General features: G+C 38.8%; 3 protein-coding genes across 16 annotated transcripts; 1 reads left to right on the top strand and 2 right to left on the bottom strand.

Moving 5' to 3' along the window:
• Positions 1–923: 923 nt before the first annotated feature.
• LOC103428873 (transcriptional adapter ADA2a) lies at positions 924–5293 on the bottom strand. 2 transcript variants are annotated; one of them, XM_008367004.4, is made up of 12 exons: positions 5074–5293; positions 4707–4959; positions 4028–4093; positions 3776–3901; positions 3594–3669; positions 3248–3308; positions 3099–3154; positions 2902–2991; positions 2401–2620; positions 1893–2103; positions 1292–1564; positions 924–1196 (listed from the first exon to the last, which is right to left on the bottom strand). In XM_008367004.4, exons 1-12 carry the CDS (start codon positions 5124–5126, stop codon positions 1005–1007), a joined length of 1677 nt encoding a protein of 558 aa, XP_008365226.3. In that variant the 5' UTR covers positions 5127–5293; the 3' UTR covers positions 924–1004. The 2 variants fall into 2 exon arrangements, with proteins under 2 accessions (XP_008365226.3, XP_070672737.1); XM_070816636.1 differs by lacking the exon at positions 3776–3901 and having other exon boundaries at positions 5074–5285.
• Positions 5294–5662: 369 nt separating this feature from the next.
• Positions 5663–8728, top strand: LOC103428874 (uncharacterized). 13 transcript variants are annotated; one of them, XM_029096993.2, is made up of 10 exons: positions 5670–5875; positions 6102–6172; positions 6354–6485; positions 6704–6844; positions 6951–7007; positions 7096–7188; positions 7493–7571; positions 7662–7786; positions 8084–8227; positions 8315–8728. In XM_029096993.2, the coding sequence occupies exons 4-10, from the start codon at positions 6719–6721 to the stop codon at positions 8552–8554; spliced, it is 864 nt and encodes a 287-aa protein (XP_028952826.1). In that variant the 5' UTR covers positions 5670–5875; positions 6102–6172; positions 6354–6485; positions 6704–6718; the 3' UTR covers positions 8555–8728. The 13 variants fall into 13 exon arrangements, with proteins under 13 accessions (XP_008365232.2, XP_070672739.1, XP_028952826.1 ...); XM_070816640.1 differs by having other exon boundaries at positions 5690–5875; positions 6095–6172; positions 6717–6844; XM_070816639.1 differs by having other exon boundaries at positions 5701–5875; positions 6717–6844.
• Positions 8729–9477: 749 nt separating this feature from the next.
• LOC103428876 (pentatricopeptide repeat-containing protein At4g26680, mitochondrial) lies at positions 9478–11480 on the bottom strand. Its single transcript, XM_008367013.4, has one exon. The coding sequence runs from the start codon at positions 11211–11213 to the stop codon at positions 9597–9599; it is 1617 nt and encodes a 538-aa protein (XP_008365235.2). The 5' UTR covers positions 11214–11480; the 3' UTR covers positions 9478–9596.
• Positions 11481–16761: the final 5281 nt, after the last annotated feature.

Here is a 16761-nt window from a genome sequence, read left to right as displayed (position 1 = left end):
ATTATTAAATTGTCGACTCTTTATTACTTTACAGTTTAACATTAATTTTCGTGTTAACATTATACAATATTGTGCAAAAACCATAAGATGACAGAGAATCCATGGAAAGTCTTACTTTTGAGTCCTTTTGTTGGGTTTTGCGTCTCGAAATTAGGTACATGTTAGCTATTTCGTTTTAGTGTCCTATTTGGGTTTGAATTTTGACTTCTTAGTTGGTTACCTTTTCTTGGTGGAGAGAATTTGTTTATTGCCTATTTGATTAGGATTTGGATTTTCTTCCTATTAGGATTCTTATGTAAACCTCAGTCTTATGCTCTATAAATAGGAGATTAGGGTTAGTTTATTTAGTGTGGCTTATTCATGTGGTAATTTGGTGAGAGTCAATTTGTAAGTTTGTGAGTTAGAGAGTAGTTTGAGGGAATCTTCTCCGTTTGTTTTGGGTTCTCTACTCGTTTGGTTTAGTGGGATTTGGATTGCGAGTATTTAAACTCTTTTGTAATTTCCGTTTGCTTAGTGAAATTCCTCGCCGTGCTTTGCATGTGGACGTAGGCTTTAAGCCTAACCACGTTAAATCTCTTGTGTTCTTATTTTTGAGATTGTTTTCATTTTCGTCTACGACGTTGATATTTGATACTTTTGTAGAATTTCCTTCCATTTGCACATAAATTTACAACTTTTTTAACATTTCTCATTAACATAAACAAGTGCAAAAGTTTGATAACCCGTCCCTATTATCGCTTGTATTAAAGATAAATATGTAAATGAGGGAGGCATTCTTATCTGTTTTATGACTCTCTAAGTTCCTGTATTTGGTTAATCCCTAGTTGCATACGACAGTAGGCACGGAATCATTTTGTTGTGCCACATTCTCAGGAGATGTACTCAAATTAAGATTTTGAAGAATTTTAAAGGACATGCGATGATAAGTGAACGAAATGGGATCTTCCCTTTCAATCAACAAACAGAACTGTACAGGATTACAAGAACCAGGATTGGAGACCTAACTATGCTTGAGCCATTCCCTTTTGCACCAGCATGTCGTAAACCCTATCGACTTTGCTCGGTTCAACCTTAAACAGGCTACGGGCATCCGCTTGCTTTTTAACATTGCCGTTTACAATCTCTATGGAGATGGTCTGCAGCATGTTGAGATAATGTGAAGGTAGAATTCTGATCTCACTGCAAAGTCTTCGTTCCTGCATGTATTATGCCCCACATCGACTATCATAAAACATAATTTCGCGCATAAAAGGAAAAAAAAAAAAAAGCACGTTGAGATTGGCGTTCTTACGGCTTCGGAGAGTAAATCAGCCCCGGCTAGCCCAGTGACATCCCAATAATCCAAGGAGCTTGAAATAGCTTGCGTAGTTAAATATGAGTCCTTGCTGAAGGGATGCAGAACTGTGGATCCCTTGAAAGATCCCCGAGGGCTGATCTGCAAGCCTTTACCAGCCTGTGAGCTTTCCTTAATCCTTAGGGCACTTTCTTCAGCTTCCTTCTTCCTCTTCTCTTCAAGGTATCTACTGGCGTCAGAAGCTGTCCTACAGCCAGCAGTTCGAGCTTCCTGCATAGTTAATGCAAAAAAAATTTGAGAAGACGCTATGCAACATGGTCGTTTTTTATTATACGGTCCGAGAGAACTAACAAAATGAGTTCACGTGGTGATGGGAAGTTAAAAGGTAACTGAGTTTGAGTGGTTTATTATGGGGTAATTTGAACTAGTCACATTAACCGTGGGAAGCCACGGTACCTTTGACTTCGAATCATGTAAAAGAATGTGACAAACATAATGTAGTCATGTTCCCATTGTTTACTCAACGAGAGCAACCCACAGTATAGAGGGGGAAATAAGGTAATAGAAATACAAGTCAAGTGTGAGGCATGCATCAGACCTGAAGATCCTGTATTCTTTTGACAATCTGTTGTTCCTCAATGATATTCTTAAGCAATTCCTTGTGGTCTTCACTTGAGTGGAACCGCATGAAAACTTTGAAGCGCTTGTATATTTCTCTTTCTTCAGGTGCGAGGCCCTTCTCAAAAGGGTCGGGGTAAAGCAGATTTCTTTCAAGTATGAACTTCTTCCTACGTTTCCTCTCATCAAGCCTGCCAAATTCCCACATATAATTGAGTATAACAAGGGGAAAAAAGGGGAAAATCAGACAGCAAGGCTAACTTGTTACGTGGTGAGATACAGTATCACTTGTATGAGATAATGTGTGACATGCTGCCTAGCATTTGCAATAATTATGACAGAAATAGAATTCTGTATAAATTTTCTGAACGTAACGAAAATAATCACTTCATCTTGTTAAAACTTTAGATTGTTCCCTTCCTTAAAATTGCTTTGAACTTGAAAATAGACCTATCAGCCTTAATCTATCAAAGTTGCCATATAAATACCTTTTTGCGTAGACATGCAGAACTCGTAGTTTCAATTCACGGTCAGCATTAGTGTCAGTATCCTTGAATTCCATATCGGCCAGAATCTGCTCAGCATCGTTATCATATTCAGTTTCAAACTCTTCCCTCTTGAAATTATAGCCACTGAATTCTGTAATAGGTCCCTCTTCCCCTAAACTCCTCAGTTTTTTTTCTCCAACGCTCCGGTCAACTTGAGTTTCTGTTAATAATACATAAAACTGAGCTTTAAACCAAATACATGACAAATCCATAATATATAAATATGTATCAAGTATAACATGAATATTTAAGTGACAACAACTATTCTGTGGGGGAAATAACTTCTGGGCAATAAAGTTTTGTGGATATACATAACTAATGCTTCTTACAATTAAGAAAAAAGTCAGTTAGTGAAATTCTAAAGACATGTAAAAGTAGATATGTGTATGATGCAGTACATGTACAATAATTGTGATACAGGAAGTAACCATAAAACCATACCTTCCACTTTACTGACTTTAGTCTCGTCCTTAATCTGCTTTTTGTTGGATGCCTTCTTTACAGCACCTGGGACCAACCCTTTGGCAACATCTGATGCAAAACAGAAAATCAGACATTTCCAGGCATGCTTAACTGGTAACCACACATGACAAAAATGAGATTGCTAAAAACTGCCTCAAATATGTTGGCTGGTGTACCAGCAGTTGAGTTGGACGACGATTGGGAAGCTGGATTGTTTTTTGATTCTTCACATCTGATCAATAAAATTAAGAAACAAATTAAAAAGAAGATATGGAACAAGTGCTTGAACCTAAAGTAGGAACTAAATATAATAAAAATACCATACTTGACTTCTGCAGAAAAGGGAGACACTTCTTTCAGTGTAATCTCCACAAGCATGGGAACTTCTGCAGAGAAAAACGAAACAGACGAGCCAGACATTCTAATTAATCCAAAGGATTGTCAGTATCTATGACAAACAAATAACACATAGCATTGGAAAACAATTCGCGGATCCTTTGAATACAAATTGCAGAATAGAAGATCACCATTCACCACATTCAACAAGCATGCATCACTTAAGCCACTGAACGGTTCCATATTAACCAATTGAAGCATCTTAAATCATGAATCACACACCAAAACACAGCTGCTTTCAGGCATCAGCTAATAAGAAATCATCGCAAACTAACCTTTCTTGATTTCATCAGACCCCTTAGCCAAAGCAAGAAGCTCCTCTCTGCTCTTTCCCATAACATGAGACATGTCCTAAGGGATATCATGAAGACTATTAGTAATAATTTCTGCGTTTTATAAATTTATGTGTGTATATCATGTGTGTGGGGACATGCATTAATTAGAACACTGGTCTTACTGGGAGAGGAAAGAACGGAGAGTTCATATAAATAGCTTTATAATGGTCAATACAGTGTTGTCTGGTTTTTGTTCCAACATGTTCAGAAACTTCGGTCCAATTCCCAAATCCATACATTTCAATACCCTAAGCAGCATGATCAAAGAACAAGTGATACACGACACAAATTTATTAGTTTCACCGGAAAAATAAAAGATACAGGTTTATCATAAGAATTGAAAAAAAAAAAAAAAAAATCAGTATATTCAATACCTCGAGCAGTAGCATCTCTTCATCCACATTCCAGTCTGGACAGATAAGTGGAAAAGCCAAATTGTCCTGTTTAAAAACCAAAAAGTTTGCATATATTATAGGGAACTTTAATGAAAAGCACCCGGTACTGTTCACTTTAACGAAAAACCACATTTTTACACTAAAAAGTCAATCCTGGTACTATTCACTTTACCCTTTATTTTGTCCTTATCATTAAAACTCAAAGTTTTCAAGCCCTTTTCATTAGTTTTCCTATATATGCATGCTTGATTAATAGTCCATGTCATATTGAAAGCATCTCCTATTTTTGACAAGAAAGTACAAGCTCGAAAAATACTCTATATACAAATAAAAATAATTACTCATAGATGCTTACACAGATTTGAGGTGAATCTAAATGGGGCTGTTGCTTGCATTCTATGATTCTAAGGAAAACATTCTTATTTGTAGGCAGTATAAGTATATAGAGCTTCAATTCGGGTCAGAAAACCGATTCAATCTTTTCCCAATTAATGCATTTTACACCAAGGTCATCCCAGTCTCGCTTTTTTCCATTTCCAAATTCTAAAATTGGCTCTAGCCATACTCAAAGCTTAAAAATTCAAAATTTCTTCAAGCAATTTCAACTAGTCTAATGTACCAGAAAGAAATCAACTTTGAAAATGTAAAGGGGACTGACCATAACCCTGTAAGGGTGGTTGCATCTGTGAGGTGTAAGCTCAGCTCCAACAGAGAAGCACTCAATGCAAAGGTCAAAATCTGGACAAACCACGCACTTTATCCGAATTTTCCCAGAAATATCCTTGTTGCAGTAATTGCAATGGTAGAAAGCTCCTTTCGGTTCGCTGATTTCTTGGGCCACAGATTTCTGAGCTGTGCCGCTGTTTTCCGCCGCCTCCGCCCCCGAAGCCGTTCTCTTTCTTTTGCCCCTACTGAAAATTACACAAAAAGTAAACAATTTCTGTTAGACGAAATTGGGAAATTAAATTGCTTATCGTCTGATAAAGCTTGAAAATTTGCAGCGAATTGGTAAAAATTGCACTGACCTCTGATTGTGGTTGTCGACAGCCGCCTGCGAAACCGCGCGGGAACGACCCATCGGATCAGTTAAATTTTCCGGGAGACGAACCGAATACAAAACCCTAGAAAATGAAAAACCCTAATTTTTCACAGGTGGAAGATTTGGGAATTTTCGGTTAGGTTCGAGTTTCATGGCCTCACCGGCGATGTGCACGCGCCGTGTCATCGTATACTAATCTGACGGTTGAAAAAGATATAAGCAACACGTGTCGATTATATAGAGCGTCTCCCGAGGGGGAAATTTACCAGCAAAACGTTGTCGTTTTTAGAAGAAGCTGTTCCTGCTAAAAGAAAAAAAACAGAAAAATAAAAAGCGGATACCCTAATGGCAATCGATGAGGAATTGGATTGAGGAGGAATTGAAATGAAATGGAATCAGAATCAGATTCTTGTTGAAGTTGTTTACTAAAACTTTCTGAAATCGGAGTAGGAATGATGTTGAGTCCATATAAGTTGTTTACTTATTCAGTTGAATCGGAATGAAAACTAAATTGATTACTATATTACCCTTACATAAATAAATTATGTTCATATAAAGTTATTGGATGTGCCTATGTTGTATACTTGCCTCAACACGACGCAAATTTAAAAGTGTGCTACATAGTATTGAAAAATAGGAAAACAGAAAAAGAAAAAGGAGAGTAAGAGAGAGACAGAAGAAAGGGCGACTTGGAGACTGAGAGGAAGAAGAGGTCTTTGTTTCTTGCGTCCTCGATTCCATTCGATCTTCCTCAATCCGACTGCTACCCTCGATTTTTTTTGATTGAGGTACGTGCTTCTCTCATCTGATCATCCATCATTGGAATTATCCAAGTACATGGGTTTCCTCGAATTTTGATGCCAGCTTCCGAATCAATTTCCCATTTTTTTCGTTTAGAATACTTTCATGTTGAGTGAGTTCCTCTCAATCCTTTTCATTTGTATGAGCTGTCGATTCTGTTCAGATTTTTCTTTAAATTGGTTTTGGGTTTGCTGTTGTTTGGTGAGGGAGAAGGAGAGGGATAACACTGGGGACGAGAGCTTGGGTTTATTTGGAATTTCAACTTTTATGCGAGGGCACAATGGGTAAGAAAAATGGATTCCTCACCCCCTCAATCCTCCGGAATCCAAATACCATCTAATTGTTAGGAGTCTAATTCCTCCAAATTTCGGAATTGGATTCTAAAATTTGCGTGGGACCCACTAAACTTTGATTCCCTTAAATTTGGTAACACCGGATTCCGTAATCGGAATTCCCTAATTTCAGATGTTGAAATCCCTAAACCCTAAGCCCTACAGCCTTTCCTCTGCATCTTCTCTCAGCCGCAGCAACGCCGCCACAGCCACGGCCACCGCCTTCTGTCACTGATTAGGGCTTCGTCAGCATTGTCTCTGCTCGGTAATTATTCCTCTTTGCTTGTTAATATTCGTTGAAAAGTTGACAATTTTTCATTCCAAGTTGCTGCCTTTACTTAGACCTAGTTGTTGACGTTGATTGAGAAAACTGTAGATTTTCTCTTTGACATACGAGCACTCAGGATTGGTGCCCTTTTTTAGTTATTTATAGACGTAATATATTGCTGCAGTAATTCATTTTTTTTCTTGATATTTATGAAGTTAATTATATCAGAAATGGTGGGACTATCCATAGGAGAAAAGCATTTTATACAGGGCGGTATTGCACAGGACATTCGTTCTGATGGTCGAAAAAGATTGACGCCTCGGCCCATCAATGTCAAAACTGGAGTAATTTCCCAGGTTAATATCTGTCATATTTTCACTAAAAGTAGTGCATTTTTTCTTTGTGCAACATGAAATTTTACTTATTTAGTTATAATTGCCGTTCTTTGTGGCCGTTGCGCAGGCAAATGGTTCGGCAAGGGTCAGGATGGGGGCTACGGATGTCATTGCTAGTGTGAAGGTATCGTTACGGTGTTGATCTTAAGCTCATACTTTTACATGCTGTTGTTTGTAATATCATATTTGCTGGTAATTTTGACCGAGTGCAGGCTGAACTTGGAAGGCCAACTGCACTGCAACCCGACAAAGGAAAGGTCTTTATAAACGTCGATTGCAGTCCAACCGCAGCACCAATGTTTGAGGTTAACGCTTTGATCATCTTTTTTCTTCTAATGTTTTACTCTGTGAATTAAGGTTTTCTAGACATCTTGGTTTCTTCATGAGCCTGTAGACAGTCTACTATGTTTTTATTTTGAATTCACGCACTGATAAAATATGAAGGAACTATCTCTCAGTTTATGTTCATTGTTCATTAGGCAATCTGAAGTTCTCCGTTTGGTGTATGAATTACTGGTCCATTGCAGAGGATGAATATCTATTTTGCCTTTGTATGACCAATGCATTTATACTTATTGCCAAGCTGTTGTTTTTTTAACATGTCTGCAGGGTAGAGGGGGTGAGGAGCTGTCAGCAGAACTCTCAGTGGCTCTTCGACATTGCCTCTTGGGTGGTAAAAGTGGATCTGGTCTGTCTTCACTTTTGGCAATAGTTTCTCAGTGGAACGTATTTGAATCCAACTGCAGAGTTAAAATATGGGTGCCTTTGTTTGTCTCAGGTGCTGGAATTGAACTCTCCTCTCTAGTAGTTGTGGAAGGAAAGATCTGTTGGGATCTTTACATTGACGGCCTTGTTGTCAGTTCAGATGGGAATCTTCTAGATGCCCTAGGTGCTGCTATAAAGGTACTTGATAATTGTTTACACATTACTTATATAATCATTGAGCATAAATAAATTAGTAAATATAATTCTATCCCGATATTTCCTAGTTCGAGCTTAGTGCTCTTGCAAGCCGGTCTTTACAACAATTCGTATCTTGTAATGGCAGCAGGTATATTTGACACTGAGTCTCTAAAGTGTTTGCACATCAAAATTTAGTGGCTAGCAAAAGAATTAAGAGTTACACTTGATGTTGTTTCTGTTTCCAAATAAAGTGAAAAAAAAAAAAAACGAAAGATAACGAAACTTATGTTCCCAAAGGCTGCTTTGAGCAATACAGGCATCCCAAGAGTAAATGTTGCAGCTGGTGCATCTGGGGATGAGCAACCGGAGGTTGATGTAAGCGACGAGGAGTTTCTGCAATTTGACACATCTAAGGTCCCTGTCATAGTTACATTAACAAAGGTGACAAAATTTAACCGTCTCCTCTGTCCTTTAGCAAATTGCAAATGCTTTATGCCCTGTACTGAATCATCTGCATATATTTTTCAGGTAGGTAAGCACTATATTGTGGATGCCACTTCAGAAGAGGAATCACAAATGAGCTCGGCTGTTTCAATTTCCGTCAATAGGCAAGGGCACATCTGCGGGTTGACCAAACGGGGTGGTGCAGGCCTTGATCCAAGCATCATTCTCGACATGGTATCCGTGGCAAAAACAGTTAGTGAGCAGCTGATAAACACGTTGGATTCTCAGATAGCTGCCGCTGAAGCTGGTGAAGATGAATCGTAACGTAGTTAGAATCTCTGATATATCTAAGTAGGTGGTTCGAGCAGGTCCTCGCTATATGAAATTTGTAATTCCGATACTTACACAGAGCTGATGAAAACATTTGATTTGTTGTACGCACATTTGGCACCTTACGCTGTTAGAGAGTTAAGAGTTGTTGCTTTGAGAGCTTTTGCATTCTGGGTCTCGATTGGATGATATTATATATTTTCATAGATACAGCATACTGGGTATATGCAAGTGTTCGACTTGCAGTTACACAAACGTTGTGCCACCTGAAGCACAAACTCGAGAATCGGGTCCAATCGGAAGAGTTTGGCCCAGATTTTCGAGGCAGCAACACAAGAATGAATGGTTTCGGAACACCACAAGAAGGAATTATCTGAACTTAATTGCCCTTCCTTATTTCCTTTTGCAGCAGGACGTAACGAATGAGATTGGAAGTGATGGAACTCAAGTAACTCTCCAACATTAGTATTGTATCTCAATTCTCAAGGGTGTGTTTGGTACGCAGACGGGACGGAACGGGACGGGACGGAACGAAGGTGTAATTTTTGAAAAAGACATGGGGTATATTTGTCTTAAAATGGTAAAACATTGTGTTCCACAGACGTGGAACAAACCCGTTCCAGGGGGTGGAGGTGGGACGCAAAAACATCCAAAATCTGTCCCGTGGAACAGCCCGTTCCACCCATTTTTGGCGCACCAAACGCGGGACGGAACGCCTCGTCCCGTTCCGTCCCGTCCCGTCCCACGTACCAAACGCACCCCAAGTGTGGTTTGAAAACCCGAATGATATTTGGCGACTCGAAAAAACTCCAGGGGAAAAACTATTGCTGGGACACAGTCATGTACGGTTGCTCATCAATCGCACTTTTGACAAGAGTTTCGGACGGATGGAAGGAAAAAGAGCGAAGAACAGAGAGTAGTTTAAAAACTTACATGTTTAATCGAAAACACTGCTGAACCTTTTCTTTCAAAGTTACAAACAGAACACGAATCTACATGTTATCGAAAAACTTAAATGTTCAGTTCTAGCCGACATTCACCTCTCCCAGACCCTGCGTAAAGCGGGAACCTTGTGCACTGGGTACGACCTTTTATCAAAACCTTGAGGCATGAGTCGTCTAGCTTCCAACTTACCGCATAATGACTTTACCAATTCTTCTTTCCCACATCGGTGAAGTCCTAGACATAAATCAGATAAGATACCTGAATCAAGAGCAATAGATCTCTCTACCATTTCTTCCAAGACTTGGACTGCTCCATCAAAATCTCTGTTATCGCAGAAGCTTGATAAAAGCGTCTTCAAAGTTTGCTCATCAGGATGATGACCACTTCTTATCATGCTTTGGCATAACTGAAAGGCACGATCAGCATTCTTTCGGACACACTGTCCTACAATAAGGGCAGAAAAGGTTGAGGCATTCGGGACAAAGTGCTTTGCATCAAGTTCTTTAACCAGATACGCAGCTTTCTTTGTTTTACCCTCCTTGCAGAGTCCCAATATCAGTGCATTATAAGTCAGTATATCAGCATTTACTCGGTTCTTTGACATCTCCTCGAAAAGCCTAGTGCCCATCTCACTATTACCTGCCTGGCTGTACACGTTTATCAAACTATTGTAAGTTACTGTATTAGTAGCCACATTTGCGGCCTTCATCTCGCTAAAAACTCTATTTGCTTCTTGTAGTTTTCCTGCCTTGCAAAAGCCGTCAATAAGCGTGTTAAAAGTTACCACAGTAGGGTGCAATCCATTCTTCGCCATCAAGTTTTTGAACTTCAAAGCCGAACTCATAAGACCCTTATCACAGTGTCCCGCAATCAGTGTATTATACGACACCACACTAGGACTACAACCCATGCTCTCCATCTCCTCGAGCACCTCAACAGCGCTCTCTAATTTTCCCGATTTGCAGTAAGCAGCCATAACCATATTAAGAGTATAGACATTGGGCGAAATCCTACAACGCCGCATTTCTCTATAGAACGCCAAAGCAACGTCCGCTCTATGCAAATCAAGCAATGAGCTCAAATACGCATTGCAAGACTCAACCGTTGGGAAGAAACCGTACTCCTTCATCTGACAAAACATGTTTGTGGCATTCCTAAACTTCTTCAAATGCGCGAAAGTCTTGAACAGCGAATCAAAGACACGAGGAGATGAGTCACACAACCGGTACGAATACAGAATCGCCTCAAACAACTTGGAAGGCAAATCAATTGAGCCCGAAACAAGAATCTTCTTCGAAATAGACTCCGCGGATTTGAACTTCCGGTACTTGGTGAGAATGTGGAGAATCATGGAATGTGTTTCGAGGGTATGTGCATTCGGGTTTCGAGCAGCAACCCAATTGAAAAACTCAAGGGAAAGAACATAATCCTTCTGAATTTTCAGCAATATATGTTTAACTCTAAAAGCAGTTAGACCGGTCGATAAGGGATTAAGCTTAGCCCAATCCGAGTGAATCAGATGGCTGTTTACAACATTGACAAAATCAAGGTCCTGCCCTTTGGGTTCAGGAATCGTTCTGTGGGGTATAGGAATCGGATTCCGATTCATTTTCCCAAAACTCCCAGAAATTGTGGGGTTTGTAAAGGTGGGTTCTTTTGGAATCGAATTGGGCAAACCCGAAAACTGACGAATTGGGAATTTGTTCATCGAATGAGTTTAAGTTGTTGGATCGATTCGAGAGTTCAAATCAACTTCTGACCTACTAACCTTGATGCAGGGGCAGAGGATGAAGAAGGTGGCGGGCAATGAGCTCTAGCTCTCTGATTCACTGAAGAACTGCGGCAATTACAATCGTCGAGCAACAAGCGAGCACGGTCGTGCATTGATTCCCATGTCGAGCAGAAGCTACAGGAAGAAAGAACAGAAAACTGGTGTTTTGAGATTTTATTAATTTTGCTGGAGTAATGAATAATTTTGGGTTGCTTTGAAGTTTTTTTCCTTTCTTTTAACAACGCGACTACTGCTGTCAAGTCACAGTTATCCATTTCTTTTGGGGTTGAAAAGACTCACAGAGATATTTCAGTATCTCCTGACCAAGGTCTTAAATGCCGATATTATCGGTTTTTCGTGGTAACGATATTTTAATAGGTATCCAATTGGTTTTCGTCAAAATATCGCGATAATATCGCCAAATTTTAGATATGTGCAAATCGGAGAAGAACGCCGGAGTTTATAGGGCTCCGGCCGACTATAAAAGAGCACCCTAGACTCCGATCTAGGTATCAAAATGAAATAGAAGACGAGATAAATGTTTTTATAACTTCCATTTGTTGTGAAACGGTCGGAGGTGTTCGGAAAGTTCGTCGACACCCACGGCCTCGCCGGAGATGGGTGTGCCTATTCCCGAGCCGATTTCGTCCCAAAAACCTTGCAAAAACACGAGATAGAACTTAAATTTCACATCTGAGCTTCAATCTAGAACAGAAAGAGGTAAACCCGAAGCTTACCTAACCAGAGAAATTCAAGAAACTCACCGGAGGGTTCCTTCGTTCGCCGAGTTGCAGAGACGAGAAGGAGAGGGAGAAAGACGAGGTGGGTGTCTTCCTGAAGCAGGTGCGATGGTGTGCGTGTGTGTATGTGGGTCTCGGTGCAGAGAGAAAGGAGAGAGATGAGAGTTTCGACTCGAGACGGTGCTGACGAGGCGGAAGATGCGGACAAGGAGGAAGGCGAGGGAGGAGTAGAAGGCCATGTGGGAGAATGATCGAGAGATTAAGGTCTCTGTGCGTGTGTGTGGGAGAAGGGAGAAGAGAGATCGAGAGATCTCTGTGTGTGTGTGTGGGAGAATAGAGAAGGGAGAGAAGAGAGAAGGATCGAGAGAGAGAGACTGAGGTCTCTGTGTGTCTGCGTGTGTGGTGGCATGTCTGTGTGTGTGTGTGTGTGTGGTTCCTGTCAGGACTCAAGACTCAGGACTCAGGAACTTACTGACAACTTTTAGAATTACTTGTACAATTTTACAATTATAACTTGTACAATTTCAGACCATGGATGGTGGTTTCATTTAAAACCGTGTGCCACTGTGATATTCTTTCACATTATCAGAGCCTCTGTATCAGATCATCACTTATTTTTTGACCCTTTGAAAATTAAAACCCCTATTACACCTTTTCGTTTCTTCTTCTTCCCTTACCTCTTTCAGAGTCATTCCAGATCCATTCCAAAGGTTCAACACAAAGGGTTCCATATTTAAGGTAAGTTTACAAACTTATATTTATATTATTGTAATTTATACAACAAAAAAATTTGTGTGGACTCGTATGTTAATTTTTTTAAGTAATTAAGTAATGTTAACAATTACATGTTAATTTTTTTAAGTAATTAAGTAATGTTGTGTAATTATTCCCTAGGATAATTTTAATATGTTTAATGTTATTTATTATTTTATTAATATTAAGTTTTATTATCAAATTGGATTATTATTCATTAATATTAGGTTTTTTTTATTATCAAATTGGATTATTATTCATTAAATTGGATTATTATCAAATTGGATTATTCATTAAATTGGATTATTATTAAATTGGATTATTATTCATTAGAATCATTACTATGTTTAATATTAGGATTATTTTTTTATCAAATTGGATTATTATTCATTACTATTAGGTTTTTTTTTATTATCAAATTGGATTATTCATTAAATTGGATTATTATTCATTAGAATCAATACTATGTTTAATATTAGGATTTTTTTTTTATCATATTGGATTATTATTCATTAATATTAGGTTTTATTATTCCATATTATTTTTATAATTACTTAAATTTTTACAATCATTTTCTTTACTTCGTATTTAATTCTTCTGTATAATAATTTTATTATTTAGGTTCTCTTATATAACCGTCATCACTAGTACTATATTTTTTGCAAAAAAAAATTGTCTAATTTTCATGAAAAATAAATATAGATATGTTTAAGATGTCCAGTGGAGTTACTAAACGTGATCCAGCTTGGGAACATGGAGACCCAATAGACGGAAACAAACATGGCACAATTTGCAAATATTGTGGTCGGGTAATGAAGAGTGGTGGAGTGACACGACTTAAATACCATCTTAGTGGATTAGATCCAGCAAAAAATGTCCAACGATGCGATAATGTCCCCCCATAAGTGAAGGCATTCATCACCACATTATTAAAAAAATAAAAAACAGCAGAAGGAAAAGATAACACATGGAATGGAAAATATTCGAGCTCGGCTACGAGGAGAAGTCATTGGCGAAGCGGTTGACAGTGATGATGATGACGATGAGGACAAATGTGGTGATGACATGAGACCTGAAGAACGACGCAGTTTGAAACAAGCATTACGTGCCTCCAAACAGTCAGCATGGGAAAGAGAACACCTTCATAAAATTCCTAATAGAGCACAAGGTTCCGGGACAAGTGGTGGTGCACAAATGAGACGGGGAGGCAGTGTTAGAGAATAACAACCAACACCACCAATAGCCCTAAGTTTATATAAGTCATCTAAAGCACATCAAAAGAATGTTTGGAGTTATTTCACTGGAGGTAATGTGAAGGAGGGAATGAGGCGTCTAATTAGCAAGTTCTTTATCTATGAAAATGTCCCTGCTGAGAAGGCATCATCACATCATTTCAAAAATATGGTAGTGGGATGTCAACAGGCCGGTGTTAGAGTACAACCTCCCACTCCCTATAAGGTAAGAAACAAATATTTGGATATGGAATATAAAGACATTTGCGAGTATGTTAAAAGTTGAGGTCAAAGTGGGAAACTAATGGTTGCACAATCATGTGTGACGGATGGACTGGCCCGACTAGATTGTCTATCATAAGCTTCATGGTATACTCCAAGGTAAAGACAATTTTTTTGAAGTTTGTTGATGCTTCAGACCATATAAAGAACTACAAGTATATTTACAAATTATTGAGGGATGTAATCATGGAGGTGGAAGAGCATAATGTTGTCCAAGTTGTGATCGACAACGGTTCTGCATTTGTCAAAGCTAGAAAAAAGTTAATGAAACATCATAATGTGTTTTGGACATCATGTGCAGCACATTGTATTGATCTCATGTTTGAGGCAATGGGGAAGAGAGAGAATGTTGCTACTGTGGTAAAAAGAGCTAGAACGATCACAAATTATATTTACAATCACGGTTGGTTGTTGACAAAGATGCGTGAATTTTGCAAAGGAAAAATTATTCGTCCAGCAACCACTCGATTCGCCACCAACTATATTGCATTAGATAGCCTACTTAAGAAGAAAGCAGGGTTGAAGCAACTATTCACTAGTGACGATTGGGCCAACCACAATTTGAGCCGCTCAAATGCAGGTCGTATGGTGGAAAGTATAGTGCTTGATCATGCTTTTTGGACTTAATCAGAACATGTGTGCCAAGTGTTTGAACCTCTTTACAAAGTTTTACGGATCGTTGACACAAAAGTGTATCCTACTATGGAGGCAATATATGAGTTGATGCGTGTAGTGAAAGATGAATTGGAAAGCAAACATGGTGCAAGGTGGGTCATAAAGATAATTGAAGACCGAAGGTATAAAACATTATACCACGATTTGCATGTAGCAGGTATAAATTATGTCATAATTTTCAATTCATTTCTTTAGTTGCATAAGTATTATTTCTCTTATTAGAGTATATGTTTCTTTGAACAGCATATTATTTGAATCCTTGATACCAATACAGACTCGGTATTGGAGATGATGGTACCCTTACACGTGCTGTACATAATGTATACTCTAAATTAGACCCTGCATCACCAACAGTTGTCCAATTTGGAAATGAGGTACACAATTACTTAAATTATAATAATTACTTTGTTGGATTAAGCTAACACGATTTATTGAATTCAGCTAACATGGTTTAAAGATGCAAGAAGAACTTTTGGATAACCAACATCAGTTGCTGCTCGAACAAAAATGTCTCCTAGTGAGTGTAAACATATTTCACTATCAGTTTAGAAGAGAATTTGTTGGAGTTATTAGGCTTATCAACATTGTTTTTCATTGTAGCTGAATGGTGGATCATGTATGGGACTGATGCACCAACTGCGAGAAAGTTAGCAATCAAAGTATTATCACAAACAACTTCCTCATCTGCTTGTGAAAGAAATTGGAGCACATTTGCACTCATACACACAAAGCAAAGAAATAGGTTGGCTCATAGTAGGTTGGAAAAATTAGTTTATTGCTACTACAACATGAAGCTTCAAATTCGAGATAAGGAAGCAGAAATAAATCAAGTCGACCGTGGTGACCCACTAGATGTGTTTGATATTGTTGTTGAAGATGATGATACAGAGGGTAACCAATTTTATCAATGGATTAGACCTCTTCATTTAGATGATGATGAAGGCAACCCAGCTCCCAGAGTTGCTGAAGAAGCACGTAATGAAGGCATAAATGTAGAAAGAGTATTAGAGGAGGATGTGGGATCTAGCAGCGCTGACTCTTTGGAAGAACTTTTGCGCCCAAGACCAAGAAACACTGGAATTTCACCTTCTTCCAATCCTACATAACCACAACATCGTGCTGATACTGATGATAACTCTAGTACATGATCAGGAGACTCACCTACCACCGGAGGTAAGAATGATGCAGGATATAGTGGAGCTGGATGTAGTGGTGGTGGATATGGAAACTATGTTGGACCACCTCCCGGATTTATGAGCCCCTTCACTGGTGAGGCAAACTTCACGCATGCAACATAAGATGAGGACCATGGCAGTAGGCGGGCAGGACCAGGAATTGGTGCCATAGGGAAGGACTATACTCGTAGAGAAAGAGGCAAGGGGATTTTGTCAAGTCAAGAAGATGACTTGTTATCTATAACTTCGGACTCTGTTAGAGTGAGAAGTAGTAACTGTGGTTATACTCATAACTAACCATTTCCCTACCCTTCATATCCCATTCCTGTTGGGATGGAATCGAGCGACTCATGGAAACAATCCGAGACTCAATCTTCAAATGATTTTACTTATGGACAACGTCAACCAATCTCAGATCCATATGGGTGACATGTTAACAATTACATGCAAAACTATTTTGGGGATTTATCATTTAATGACTACTCTTCACAATACACTCACTCTACACATAGAGATGATGAAGATAGTGAAAAATTTAAACCTCATAGGAACTCTATGTGGTACTAAGTCACTCATGTATCTTACATGCAATGTATAAAGTGTAAAATATTATACTAATTCATTATAT

Source organism: Malus domestica, chromosome 17 (genome assembly GCF_042453785.1).
Source record: "Malus domestica chromosome 17, GDT2T_hap1".
NCBI lineage: Eukaryota > Viridiplantae > Streptophyta > Magnoliopsida > Rosales > Rosaceae > Malus > Malus domestica.
Note: the sequence above shows the minus strand (reverse complement) of the source record. Positions and strands in the feature narration are given on the sequence as shown.

Bases quoted from the DNA above. Each gene is read 5' to 3' on its own strand.
- LOC103428873 (XM_008367004.4), bottom strand. From the start codon at position 5,126: ATGGGTCGTTCCCGCGCGGTTTCGCAGGCGGCTGTCGACAACCACAAT. The intron at 3,902-4,027 runs GTATTGAATATA...CATGCTGCTTAG, and splicing joins AAGAGATGCTACTGCTCGAG to GGTATTGAAATGTATGGATT. The intron at 2,104-2,400 runs GTATTTATATGG...GGAATTTGGCAG, and splicing joins CTGCATGTCTACGCAAAAAG to GCTTGATGAGAGGAAACGTA.
- LOC103428874 (XM_008367010.4), top strand. From the start codon at position 6,719: ATGGTGGGACTATCCATAGGAGAAAAGCATTTTATACAGGGCGGTATT. The intron at 6,845-6,950 runs GTTAATATCTGT...GCCGTTGCGCAG, and splicing joins AAACTGGAGTAATTTCCCAG to GCAAATGGTTCGGCAAGGGT. The intron at 8,228-8,314 runs GTGACAAAATTT...TATATTTTTCAG, and splicing joins TCATAGTTACATTAACAAAG to GTAGGTAAGCACTATATTGT.
- LOC103428876 (XM_008367013.4), bottom strand. From the start codon at position 11,213: ATGAACAAATTCCCAATTCGTCAGTTTTCGGGTTTGCCCAATTCGATT.